The sequence below is a fragment of the Balaenoptera physalus genome (genome assembly GCF_965194825.1).
Source record: "Balaenoptera physalus genome assembly, chromosome: 15".
Lineage (NCBI taxonomy): Eukaryota > Metazoa > Chordata > Mammalia > Artiodactyla > Balaenopteridae > Balaenoptera > Balaenoptera physalus.
Genome location: NC_138894.1, coordinates 11,085,250 through 11,099,293, shown reverse-complemented (window position 1 = coordinate 11,099,293; position 14,044 = coordinate 11,085,250). Strand labels below are relative to the sequence as shown.

The window sequence follows — 14,044 nt, the reverse complement described above, 5'->3', positions numbered from 1 at the left end:
AGATTAAATCATTAAATTACCAATGATTGCTCTTATCAGCTGCATGCTTCTCCCTATGACAGGGTACCAGATTTTAAATAAAAAATTACATGATTCAAATAATCATCAATAAGAATCATATTATAATATTTTACTTTCTTTTGTCTGAATACAGAACCAGAATCCTATAACCTGATTCCTAGTCATTTGAAGAAGTCTCTAAAATGACCAGACCTGCTGGTCTAATATTTGGTATTGAAAGACAAAGAAGTCGGGACTTCCCTGGTGGTCCAGCAGTTAGGACTCCCGCTCCCGGTGCAGGGAGCCTGGGTTTGATCCCTGATCAGGGAACTAGATCCCACATTCCACAACTAAAAGATCCTGCGTGCTGCAACTAAGACCTGGCACAGCTGAATAAATAAATAAAAGTTAAAAAAAAAAAAAAAAAGACAAAGAAGTTAAGAAAATGAACAGTAAAAGGAGTTGAATGACAGTGCAGTTAAGACTAACACTCATCATTTACAGTCTAACCAGAGTAGAAAGATGTTAGAGGGTGGGGACGCTGCTGTGAGGATAAGAACATAAGAGAAGAAAGCAGAAGCCTATGCTGAGTCCCAGCTTGGCCTCCAACCAGCTGTGTCTTCCCGGCAGTTACCTGGTCTTCATGCACCTGTAATAACTACTACTCTTGTGCCCACATCTTGTCTCTCAGGGGTATGGTGGGGATCAAAAGAGGGAACAGATACAGAAGTTCATTTTACAATGGTATTCAAATACGAAGTATTAAACTGTGAGTTATTTGAAATGTTCATTCTTAAGTACCAAGTTTTCATCACTTGGCTCTAGTAGTCTCCATCTGATAAGAGATTTTACAGAATTTCATGACTGTTATGGGCTGAATGTCTGTGTGCTCCCCCACACTCACATGTTGAAATCCTAACCCCCAGTGTGATGGTATCAGGAGGCAGGGCCTTCGGGAGGTGATCAGGTCATGAGGGTGGAGCCCTCATGAACGGGATTAGTGCCCTTAAAAGAGACACAAGAGCTTGCCCTCCCTGTCTGCTCTTTTGGTTGTGCAAGGATACAATGAGAAGATGCCCATCGGCAAACCGAGGAAGTAGGCCCTCACCAGACACCAGATCTGCTGGTGCCTTGATCTTGGACTTCCCAGCCTCCAGGACCATGAGAAATAAACGTCTGTTGTTTAAGCCACCCAATCTATGGTAATTTGTTACAGCAGCCCAATTAAGACCAATTATCAAGTTAATTTGTAATTCCAAGCAAATATCTGATCCTATAAGCCATCTGAAGATACCTGAAGGCTTAATCTGAAGTACTGCAAAACCAACACCTTGTTTTTATAGATGCCTTCTCATTTACTCTGTCCATGAGCCTTTCACTTAGTCATCTATTGAATTATTCCCTTCCAGGATTTATGCAGGGATCAAGGAGATCATGGATTGAAAAGGCAATTGAAGGTTCTTTTGGATAAATAATGAAGTCAAGAGTTCTGTATAGTCAGTACAAAGTGGAATGATAAGAAGACAAAGATTTAATTAAGATCCAAACTTAGGTGTGCTGAACCTATTAATTCAAATTTATATTTGAAGCTAATTTATATTTAAGAGGCTAAATTTTGAATTTAGGTATTATCGTATATAGCGTTAAGATTTTGCAATGTACTGTTTCTCTTAACCTGTCAGGTCTCCTACCACAGCTGAGAGACACTTCCATCTGCTCCGAGGCGTCCTGAATCGACTACACTATCTTCCTGCAAAAGGTGGCCTCCTGGTTTCCCCGTTTCTTTCCTCCCTGTTCTCCAGGCTCAAACTCTATGTCACGTTCTTGAGTCCTCTATCTACCTACCTACCCATACCTGTTTCCATTAGTATGACCTCCTCAAGATATTCAAGTAGAGTTCAAACGGTTTATCTGAAATGTCTCTTGCCTATGTTCTCTTTTTCATCATTTTGCTCCTTCATCCACCCATTATCTACTAGATACCTGCTACTTGGGTATAAGATCCCTCATCTCTTTCCCACCGGATCTCAGAGTCTTGTTGGGGAGACCAACACATAAGGCAACATTTACAGCACAATGTGAGGCTTGCTGCAAGAGAAGTAATCTCAAATTGTTTCAGAAGAACACATGAAATAACTAGTACTGTCTAGTGAAGAAATCTTCAGAGAGGAGAGGACAATGGAATTGGATCTTGAAAGACATGTAGGAGTTCTTGAAGGTAGGAGAGGAGGAAGGGCAGCCAAGGCAGATGAGCAGCAAAGGCGTGGAGGTATGAAAGAGATTTACTGCCTCTGCCAACGCCTTAAGCTCAAACCTCCCTTTGACGTTTTCCTTGTGGACCGTGGCCAGAGTCTCTGGGTTGGCTTCCAGGCACACTATTGCTACTCCCAGACGTGTCCTACATTTACTTCTGCCAGAGAGCCAGTCTTGAAAGCTTAACTCTGACGACGTCCAGCCTCTGCTCAAAAACTTTAGATTTTCATGGACTTAAGTGCATTGCATTTTTTTCATGCTATCACTCCAAGGTACCATTCCATCTTCTCTCTTGAAACTTCCCTGCATTCTTGTAAAACTGGACAACTCACCACTGCCTAAAGCCATCTCAGACTTTGCTGCCTGTGTCTCTATTCAGGTTGTTCCCTGGGCCCTGAATGTTATTCTTGCTACCCCTTGTCTATCCCTGCCAGAAGAAATTCCAAGCCAATTCACATGGCACCTTCATCAATTAGATATGTATTTTCTTCATAGCATGTTATTTTTCACCTCTTAGGGCAATTTCTACATCCTGCTCTACGTCTATGAATCATGGACCCATTTCTCATTCTAGATTGAAAACTTTTTGAGAGAAGGGACTATTTCTTATTCTTCTTTATGTCTCCTAAAGAAGCTGGTACAATGTCTTACCTTAAAATAAGTGATTAATAAAGAGTAACTGACTTTATTGTTGAATTCTAGGAACATAGAGGTAAAGGCAAAGAGAAAAAAAATTAGCAAGAAGAAGGCTACAAATTAACTGTCTTACTGGAAAAGAAGGTGGAAGAACCATGTGCTTTGGGAAGCAAGTCAGAGAACCCACTGCGATCACAGCTTTCACGGGAATTGTTAGGATCTGTGGAGGGAAGAAGCAAACCACAGAGAAATGAGTGTTTAAGTCTGCGATTGACACTGACAGTTGTTGCAGGGGGACAGTTATTTTGGGGGATTAAAAGAACCAATCTTGGGATGTATATTAGCATTAACCAACTGATAAGCAAAATTAAAATCACCCATGGATACTGTTTAATCTATCCATGTACTTCATAAAATGCACTGAAATACAATAAATTTCCATGTACTTCTCAGGGATTCGATGAAAACATGGTAAACAAGACCAAACAATGGGGAAGGAATGAAGAACAGATTTTTCATAATATAGGTTATTTTGTAGATTATTAATGTAAAAAGTAAAGTTCAATTATTCTCCTAAAACAATGAATGAAAAATCCAGCATTTTCTAAAGTTACATAGCTCTCTACTTTTTGTACTCAGCAATAAATTAACATCAACCTAATTTGAAAAAATGAGTTGAACGTTCCAGATTTTGAATCTCAACTCGTACTCTTATTTGCAATTCACAAAGATACTGATACTTTGCTAAGATATGAAATGTACTTATTCCCATCAAAACTGACAACTGTGGATTCCTTATTTTTGGAGGTAATTAATCTGACATATTCCCAACATATCATTTATTATTAAATGACCAATTCTGTTTATTCTGAATTAGTTTTCTTTCATGTGGGGGTTGTATGTACTGAACAGATAGGAGAACAAGGGTAGCAAGCTGCTGACTTCAGCAAAGAGCTCTGAAATAATAAATCAAAATATTTAGGTGTGGCAGAAATATGTCTCTTCAAAGTCTCATTGAATGCAACATGTCAAACCCCACAAAAAGCCTTTAAAAAGTTCACTGATTTTCACTTGGTTCCTTGACTTAGAATGACATGTAAATATGATTGTGAGAACTCAAATTAAGATGTGATTTCCTGATTGTATCTTCCTTTTTGGAAATGTTACACAGGAGGATATTTATGACCTCAGAAAATAGAGAGACTTATCTCAGGAATTTCAGTCAGGGTCTGTGCAATGCTACAACTATTTGTAAGCAGGCTTCTAACAGCAATTCTAAATGTGCCAAATGCATTTTTCTGAAGTTGTTTTTAGTCAAAAGATTTGGGTTTTATCAGAAAACTATGAGCTAATGAACACCAATATTCTGTAAATTATTCTCAAAAGCTCAGTTTTTAAGGCATGAAAGTGGTAAACTGTAACTTTCTGAGTAAACTTAGTTCTCTGTTTCTATAACAACAATAAAAGACTGAATTATTCAGAAAGACCCCATTGACATGAATCCCTGTAAATAAAGTCCTTACCTCATAGTCTGTTGTGATCTGTATGGCCCCATCATGAATCCCTTCCAGTTTTTTTGCAGTAAGTTTGACTCTGAACACTGCAAAATATCCTGAAGCTAATATTACCTGTATGTAGGAGAAATGACATAATTCATCAGCCTTGCTGGCTGAAGTTTTCTATTAAAATGGAAAAGAAAGCTACAGTGATAAACTGACTTCAAAATCCTAACCTGTACCGGTGTAACACTGAATTACCATATCATCACATACAAATATCTCAAAATAATGCCCACCCCTGGATGTTTACCTACTGTACTTATTCCATGGGCCACTGAGAAAACTAGTTCCCTGAGGAACAGCTGACTTCTCAGCTGCAAAGCTGGGGAGGGGTGTGGTCCTCACACCCCAACCGTGTACGTGCAGGGTCAAAGCGGGTGAGGGCTGCAGCAGAGGGACACAGCCTTCCACTGACCCTTTGGCCGCATTAGGGCACAAGTATTAATACAAAGTTGGTTATGCTTCAAGTTCTGAATTTAACTCTGTCATGTTTTAATAACCATGTCTTCAGATCCACTGAGATTGGATCATATGGAAACATCAAGAATCATGGAAAGAAGGAAAAGTTAAGCAATAAAAATGTGAAAGAAAGGAAAATGTGGATCTTGTTTTCTCAAGCTATTTGCTGATGTTTCTGGCACTTAACCTTTTCAATCATGATACTTCCAAAAAACATGAAATTCAATTTGTGAAGTTGTACTTTAGTTTGTAGTAGTTATATTTTACCTAGAGTTCACATTTACCTCAAAATAACAAATGTTGATATGCCAAACATACTCACTTTCCCCCTTTTATAAGCATTTCTGTGTTGGTTTTGTGCAATTTTAACATTTTCATCATGACTCTAACCAGCCAAATAAGAGCATGTATCTGAAGAGCACAGAGAGCTGTTGGCAATGTGTGTTTCATAAGGAACAGGATGCTTATTTAGTTCACAGGTTTGGCTTTTTGGAAAACAGGTGGAAAGCAGTTGAAAGTTTAGGCATTACAAACTTAAAAAAACACATATTGTGGAGTTGCTATTTTGAAGCTGGCAACTCACTACAACTTCCTGTTTTAAGTAAGCGTTCATAACAGTGATCTCATCTTTCTGTCCCTTGTTTTTGTGTTTATACAGTTTTATATAAAACCTAATTCTAAAACCCTAAAGTTTCAAGCAGGCTTCATGTTACTGAGTGGACCTCTCAAATGTAAGTAGTAAGTGTTAACACATGTTATTTAGTATGAGGAAATGATCCAGAGTCCTAAAATTATTAATTTATAATGTCTTATAAAAAACAGTATAATTCAACCATCTCAGATTAGATAAACATACAATTTTACTGTAACTTCATTGTTGAAATGAACACATTAATGGCTGGTCTCATTATTATCCTTTTTCAGCATTCTATTTGTATTAAAAATAAAACCTCGGCTGGGGTGACAAATATTACTTCTCATGGGCATATTCTTTTTTGTTTTAAAAGGAGGCTTTATTTATGAATCAAATTTAAAACATTATAAATTATTAAAATGCAAACACCCATATATCGACCACAATATCTGATTATGTAGCTTGAATGTCACACAACTGCAATTAGAATACACATTATTTAGTACTATTTCCCACGTTTTCAGAAATCCTTTTCCAAATTTCTACATACAATTGTATTTGCAGCTTTTTATTTGCTTTAATATTCAATCATAAAATCATGACTTTATGCATTTGGCTGTTTCCAGTTATTTGGAATTATTAATAATGCTATCACAAACATCTGCATTCTCACAGCTTTTGGCTCTTTAAATTACTTCCATGGGAAAAATTCCCAGGAGTGGTATATATTGCCAGATTGTCCTCCAAAAAACCTATTTTGGGAGATGTTTCAATGTTTAAGCCAATTTTTATGACCTACGGCATTCCATGGAAGCATATTTGTCAGTAACCTCTGTGCATAAGGACATTTGCTTTTCCTTTTGTAAAACTGCCACAAGAAGTTCTATGCTAACCTACAGATGACATATGTTCTGCTCCTTCGAAGTCGTACAAGGTGATTCTACTAATTCTGTTCTGAGTAGGTATAAACTCCAAGTTCTCTTTTCAGTAGTGATCAGGGCTTAGACTGCTATATTCATTTACTCTTGTTTCATGCTCTTTTATGACCAACTGTACATAAGATAGAGTAAAAGTATATAGGGAGATTCACACAGAGATCCACCAAACGATGTTTGTCTCACTGATACTCTCTTCTAATCAGTACAGAGAACTGACCAGAAATATTACTGCATAATTGAAAACACCTTCTATCAATGTGCAGAGCTATCTCTTCTGCCTAGTGAATTCAATGAACACAGGGTTAGTTTACTACCCATGGGAATTTCTCCTGTAAGGACACTTCTGTTATAACTTAACTCCTTTGAGTCTCAAGTGCTCTCTCACCATGAAAGGAGGGGGTTTAAGTAGACTACCTATAAGGTCCTTTCAACATCAAATAGCCAGTGCTATTGCAACTCTCATAAAACTATTATGATGACTAGTCTTCTATTTGAGGTTTACATCTAAGTTTAAGGAAACAATAAAAAAGTTAACTTACTGATGACTGGTCTGATAAAGAGGATTTTTCTAACTCTGGAAGGCTTGAGATTATTGTAGTTCTATTGCCTCTTTCAGTAGCTACGAGTTCTATGGATAAACCATCTCCAATGATATGCCAACTTTTTATAGCCAACTTAAAAAAGAGAAAGATATGAAAGTGATTATTGCGGCACTAGCATAAAATCCTTAAATGTGAGTTAGAATAAACACAATTTTTTTTTTTACCTCAATTGGGTTGCTGTTTATAATTGCAAATAAAATATTACTTGCTTCTGTAGCACTCAGTATACCAAAATCTATGAAACGTTCTTCTATTTTGGGGGGTAATACAAAGTACTGGAAAGATATAAAAGAACTAGATTAAATGTAAAGTCACACTTATGTAAGAGAATGTTATCAAGAAAAATAACTGTATTAAGATATACTAAGGTTCCTATATTTTATGTAAATATACGCATACATAATATATAATTAAGAACTTTGCACAATGGAAATATTTTGATTACTCAGAAATGAAAACACTCATGGCCTCTACTGAATTGCTAGTTCTCCTCTGAAGGCACATAAAAGCAGCAGGAAACTAAAGTGCTAGGTGAGGTTAAGTGGAGCCCTGGAGAATTAGGCAAAAAGTCCTCAGTCTCAGCAAACATCACACATTCATGAAAGCAGCTACACACCAGTAATCATTTAAGCAAAAGAAATGCAGAAGGAGTGGTGTAATAGTGATGGTCCTTTCAGCTCTAAAATTCTTATTGATGCTAGCTTTTTGGAGAACTACATTTCTATGTTTTCACTTTTTTTTCTTTTATATCTTTCCTATCAGTTTTCTTTCTTATCTAAACTTCTTTCATTGATAATTGTAAGCACAGCTTTGTTTGGATTTTTTTCCCTGGCTTATTTTCTGTACTAGAAAGACCTTTATTTCCTTTCCTGCCATATTTAGGTGACTATTCCAGCTGTGTCTTTCCCACCTATTCCCTCTTTCTTATCTGGTTCTCTTCTTCATTCTTGCACTTCCTGGTTTTGGTCATCTCTTCCCTACATAGTTTCCTTTTCACCTGTCCTATAGTATTTCTTCCCTGCTTAATATCTTTCTTCCACTTAGCTTGTTTTTAGCTTCCACATGACTATGACAGTTTAAAAGCAAAACCAAGAGAAAGTGGAATGTGGAAAAGATCTAAATAGAGGCGTAACTAGAGGAGTCAACTGCATCATGAGGAGACATGGCTGCTGGGAGGGTGAAAATCTTGTAAGTACTGACGAGGGAGGAATTAGGACAACTTGTAAAGCACAGAAACAGCAAAATTTAAGTGTGTGCAACACGACTGCCTGACAGTAGCTGAAAACACAAAAGATGTACAGGGAGTTTAAATTTTAAAGGTAGATAGCATACTTACATCTAAAAAGCCTGTGTATACCCGCACAGGTAAATGAAACTTAGAGGCATTGGTAACAAGTAAAATATTGTTATCTATGTGCACGGATGATGTGGACGGCATAAAAAACAGAGTGAAGATGTATCCTGATCCATCTGGAAGAATTGAGACTGGTTTGCTGAAGTTGTGAACCTAGGAAGTGACGGGAGAGAAAAAACAATGTGTCAGCATCATTTGCTTGGCAGATCAGTAAAATTAAAAGTATGAGGGTTCCCAGACATACTTTAAACATTGTTTTGGCTTCTTCTGGTAGCAACACATCATGAATGAGGATCGCAAAACTGAAAGTGTTAGTAAGGTAAACTGGCCTTTCCACAGGGTCAGCAGGAGTGTCCCGGATGTGAAACAGTGTTGCAGAGTGATCAAATCCCAAATAACTATATGAAAAAAACAAAAACAAAATGAATTATTTCTATTTCCACGTGTTAATTTAAAATCCAAGTTCTTTCGCTGTGAGTAATAATTTACGTTCAGCATTAGGACTGTTATTAGAGAATTAAGACTATAAACATTTTAGTGGTTGACCACATGGAGTCCCTGCCGTGCTGGACATTAAACTATTATTGGTTAAAGTATAATTAGAAAATGAACTACATATATTATTGCCCATTTATAAAAAGCTGTAATTCTAGAACAGTGTTTTAATGAGTCTATAAAGGAATATAAATGATTTTGTTTCAAGTGACAATATACTTTAATAACAAGCCATAGCCACTTGCATGTTACAAAAAGAATTACAGAAAGGAAATGGTTCAAATGATTTAAAAATCACAGATTCATTTTTCTATTGTATTATGGAATCATTAAGACTTCATTTAAGCCCAAATCATATCAGCCCATTTACCTCTTTCTTCTAAAAAAGTAAAAAAAATAAACAAAATACAGGAGATTTTTCTCCTTTATAGTTGAAGTTGTTCTTCTCAACACGAATTCCATGGAGTTTATGTGAATTTGGCTACTACTTTTGCTAAGATCAATGAATTTACTGATTAATAAAAAGTTAATTTACTGATTAATAAAAAGTTATAAAGTTTATTTTAAAGAAAAACTCACCCATCTAAAACCTCTGCTTGATATGGTATTTCAAGTTTAGAATAACTCTTTTCCTTTGCTTTAACAGTTATTTTCCCAGAAAACTGAGATGGTTTTTTTGCCTTTGATGCTGAAAGGAAGCATAAAACATAATCTGTCACCTTTTGCTACCAAAGAGTTTATACAGAGGAGGACGAGAGTGACTTTGCATGTGGACTGACAAAATCTTAAGAAGCTGAGCTTTCAAACTGGCACAAAGAATACTTTTACAGCATTTTAATTGAAATATCACATTTTTCATACAAAAATGGAAAGATATTTTAATTTTCCTGTAACGGGATAAACGGGTAAGGAATTAGCAAGTGAACACAATTCAGGAGGAAAAGCGCTATATCTGAGCTACTTCTCTACAGCCATAAGCTTTGGCTTTACTTATAGCAGGGTTTCTCAGCCTTGGCACTACGAACAGTTCAGGCCAGGTACACTCGCTGTTGGGTGGCAGGGTGGCTGTTCCTGTGCACTGTGGGATGTTGGGCGGCGCACAGGACGGCCTTGTGCTGGACATCAGCTGTGACAACCAAAAGTGTCTGTAGACATGGCCAAACATCCCCTGGGAGGCAAAACTGCCCAGCCCCCCAAACTGAGAACTGCTAGTTTACAGCTGGATTAAGAAATAACATTCCTTGTGTGGCCGGAGTCTTGCTATAAATACCAATAAAGTAGCCTGGTGCAAAAAATGTCAAGAGTGATGAGCTCTGACTTTTTATATTAGCCAAGCCTAGCCTATAGTGTAAGAGGAGGCATATACCCTCCCTGCCATCATATTGTCCTCACAGATGAAGTAAAACCTTTAAGTTTTGTAGCACTTCTGAATAATTCCATCTGGAATTACAGAAAAGAATCAGTTGGATCCAATCTGTGTACCCATTAGATATTCTTTTCAAAGCAAATAAAGAAGCTGTGTATCTTTATCCCCTTTAAGTACTTCAGGAACACTTCCACTTATGACAAGAATTTATATGTAAGTTCTGCAAATGTTTGTTATCCAACTTTAGCACAAAAAAAGAACAACAAAAAAAATGGTATGACATCTAGTATGTGGCTATGTACAGATGGTGCAAATTCAGATTTTTGAAACTCCCATTAAACCTCATTTCTTTCTGCTTACTGTAGAGCCGTTTCTGGATGCTTTAAAAATTTTTTTTTTTTTTTTTTGCTATTTATTCTTACATAAGGCTGATAACAAGGGCCATAATTTAGTCATTTCATAGTATCTTATCAAGTTATATTTTAGCAATGAAGTGGTCAAAACCTCAAGAAAATTCAGTTAAAAATCATAAAGAATCATGACTTGATGAGACATGCTTGCTTGGTAAGTGAACATTGTGGAGTTAATATTCATGGCACATTCTGAAATTTTTAATTTTAATTTTTAAATTAATTAATTAATTATTTTTTTGGCCACGCCTCTCGGCTTGCAGGATCTTAGTTCCCCTAACAGGGATTGAACCCAGGCCAGTGGACCGCCAGGGAATTCCCTTGAAAATTTTTTTTTTTTAAATTTTGTTTATTTATTTTTGGCTGTGTTGGGTCTTCGTTTCTCTGCGAGGGCTTTCTGTAGTTGTGGCAAGCGGGGGCCACTCTTCATCGCGGTGCGCAGGCCTCTCGCTATCGCGGCCTCTTTTGTTGCGGAGCACAAGCTCCAGATGCGCAGGCTCAGTAATTGTGGCTCACGGGCCTAGTTGCTCCGCGGCACGTGGGATCTTCCCAGACCAGGGCTCGAACCCGTGTCCCCTGCATTGGCAGGCAGATTCTCAACCACTGCGCCACCAGGGAAGCCCCCCCTGAAAATTTTAAGAGTTAAGTAAAACAAGCATTTCTTGATTGATTTTCACAGCAATCTCAAGGGTAATACCATTTGTATTGGAATCCGGGGTGGTGATGGGAGAGGTGGGAGGTGAAAGGTGGAGGGATTTTCCCATGATAATAAAAACCACTTTTAAGAAATGTAGCACCTGCTTTAAAAGATGCTTTCCCTTGTCTTTGTGTTAAATTTTACATCATTTCTTTAAGAAACACTTATTTTGGAGTCTGTGATCTCAGAACCACCATTCCTGACTTTCATTTATCTCAGTGGAAACAGTCACTGTATTGTCAATACAGGAGCTGGAAAAGAAGAATGGGGGAAGTACACAGCACAGCTGCCCCAGTGTATACCCCCCACTCCTTAGATTTATCAGAAGGGTAGGTCCTACATGTTGTTCTTGGGGTCAGAAATTATTACTGGTCGCTCTCTTTCTCCGTAAGGGAAGACAATGTACCTGCGGATACTGACACTGATACTGGTGGTCATGGCTAGTATCTTAGCAACACAGAAGACAATTTATCACACATTTGGAAACATCTGTGCTATCAAGCCTTCTACAATACCGATTATTTCCTGACAGCTGGACTGTGGAAGTATGCCATGTATTTAATCTTAGCTTCTTCGGGAGTTTTCTCTGAGCTCATAGGATGAACACTGTACTGGCAGCCAACTGTGCAGTTGCTCCAGACTCTCCCCAGACTCTCCACGTGCATGGAGTGAGCACAGATGCTCTCACAAACACTGCGCCACACTCAGCAGGTCACTCAGTGACCAAATATTCTCTTCTGATGAGGAGCTTAGCTGTAAAATGTGGACCATGAGCAAAGATGGCTTTATCATGAGGCCAAAGCTTAAGCTTCAGGGCTCCTCACTTGCCCGTGCCCTTATGAGAAAAGTCTCACTTGGAGTTCCAGCTTTCATTAAATTTAAATTACATATACAGCTAGACAGCCATTACATCACTACTCAAAAAATTTTATGACAGCAAATTCAGTAAATGTTCTAGTAAAGTGGGCAAAACTGAATAAAAACATGCTATTAAAATATGCTAAAGTCTGGGTTAATATTTCAAATGTCAAAATACACAGTATACATGTTTGAAATAATTGTTATCTAATTTGACAATTCTATCATGAAGGCAGTTATTTTAGTTTAGGTAGGACAGTCTGCCTTGTTAATAAAAGCCAATATATGGAAATGTTACAGAAAGTACTTTATTTCTGCTCTTAAATTCAAACATGCTTCTGAAATTCAAATATATATTCACTTAATTACAAAAATTAATGACTTCATAATTAAGGCAAAGCATAATAGGTATATATGTGAAAGAGCCCAGATAACAAAAATTTAATTCCAATCCTAATGTATTTGCTAATATTAATTTAGGTTTATGAAGTTACAATATTTTCTTTCGTGAAACAATCAAATAAGAGTTGGTGATGATTTACAAGAAAAACCAACCTAACCAGTACTATAAAATCTGACTGTAAAATGGTCTGGGTTTCTATATTAAGATGTCAACATAGATGCCTTCTAATTTATCAGAATAAGAGCACTCTATCAGAGAGAAAAAGTTGAATACTTACCATCAAAGCTGATACTTGCAACCTTGGTATATTTACTTTCTGAAGCTTTTAATGTAATTGGTTTAAAGTGTACCGTTATAGCGTCATTTTGTGGTGTAGGTCGAACGCTCTGCAAAGAGAAAAATTTACATAGCATTATTTTCGTCTAGTGGTTCAGTTTATAGCGAAAAGTAAAGCAGAATCAAAACTTGAAAAGTTTAACTTTATGCGGTCCCTTTAAATAGAGTAGGCTAAGCTGATAAGACCTCAAATTAACTTCATTAGACTATTTTTATGAAATAAAATGATGACCAGAAGAAAAATGTATGATAAAGTGACTGTAAAAAGTACAATGGGTATGAATACACAAAATAGAAGAAAAGGTATTTATTTTCTAAATGAATGCCTAATTTATATATAAGAGAAGGGGACATGAGGACTTGTGATAGGGGCTGCACTCCCAGCTGTGGGGTGAGCGGTGAGGCAGCTGGCAGGGATGCGCAACCTGGAAGAGGTCAGAACGCTTTCAACTTAACAAACTGAGAGCTTTCTATTCCAACAACTAAACCTAAAACAACAACAACAAAACAGTAAAAGCTTGCACTTCTTGAGCAAGCTTAAAAAATAAATACTATTTAAGTGCAGTTACTTTTTTAATATGATAATCTGCACTGACACAAAGCATTTTTCATGGGAAGGGCCCTTAAAGATACCAACTTCCTTCCCTGTTTTACAGATGAAGGACACCTTGCAATATTGAGTGATGTTTCAATAGCTTGGCATCCAGAGACAGAACTGGAAACCAGCTGTCCTGACTTGGTCCAGGGCCCTTCACCTGGCATCCTACTGCCCAAACATATACTAATGAAAATTGGGGTACTGAACACAAGTCTTGATCAAAAATCTTCTTTTAGAATGCAATTTGAATATACCTTTGATTTCAGAACACTTCTGGGATTTCTGTTGAATTTTCAGGGGCTTTATAAACTTGTCAAAGCCAGATGTTTCCAGTAGAAAGGAACACTCATCAGGCAATCCCGCTAACATGGGCACAGTCAAATCCCCGTGAGCCACTAGGTTCTTCGCCCAGCTCCCCACCCACCTTTTCTGCTCATTTATAAAGG

At 37.3% G+C, this 14,044-nt stretch overlaps 1 protein-coding gene across 4 annotated transcripts in view; it reads right to left on the bottom strand.

Annotated features, from left to right (window-relative positions):
• The window catches only part of TMEM131 (transmembrane protein 131), a 220,321-nt gene that overhangs the window by 47,037 nt on the left and 159,240 nt on the right, over nucleotides 1-14,044 (bottom strand). For all 4 annotated transcript variants that reach the window (XM_082427225.1, XM_082427226.1, XM_082427228.1 and 1 more), the window contains 8 exons: nucleotides 12,942-13,050; nucleotides 9,510-9,618; nucleotides 8,680-8,833; nucleotides 8,418-8,588; nucleotides 7,246-7,356; nucleotides 7,019-7,153; nucleotides 4,413-4,517; nucleotides 3,023-3,109 (listed from right to left, as the gene is read on the bottom strand). In XM_082427225.1, the coding sequence (XP_082283351.1) occupies nucleotides 3,023-3,109; nucleotides 4,413-4,517; nucleotides 7,019-7,153; nucleotides 7,246-7,356; nucleotides 8,418-8,588; nucleotides 8,680-8,833; nucleotides 9,510-9,618; nucleotides 12,942-13,050 (981 nt within the window). The remainder of the gene's footprint in view (nucleotides 1-3,022; nucleotides 3,110-4,412; nucleotides 4,518-7,018; nucleotides 7,154-7,245; nucleotides 7,357-8,417; nucleotides 8,589-8,679; nucleotides 8,834-9,509; nucleotides 9,619-12,941; nucleotides 13,051-14,044) is intronic.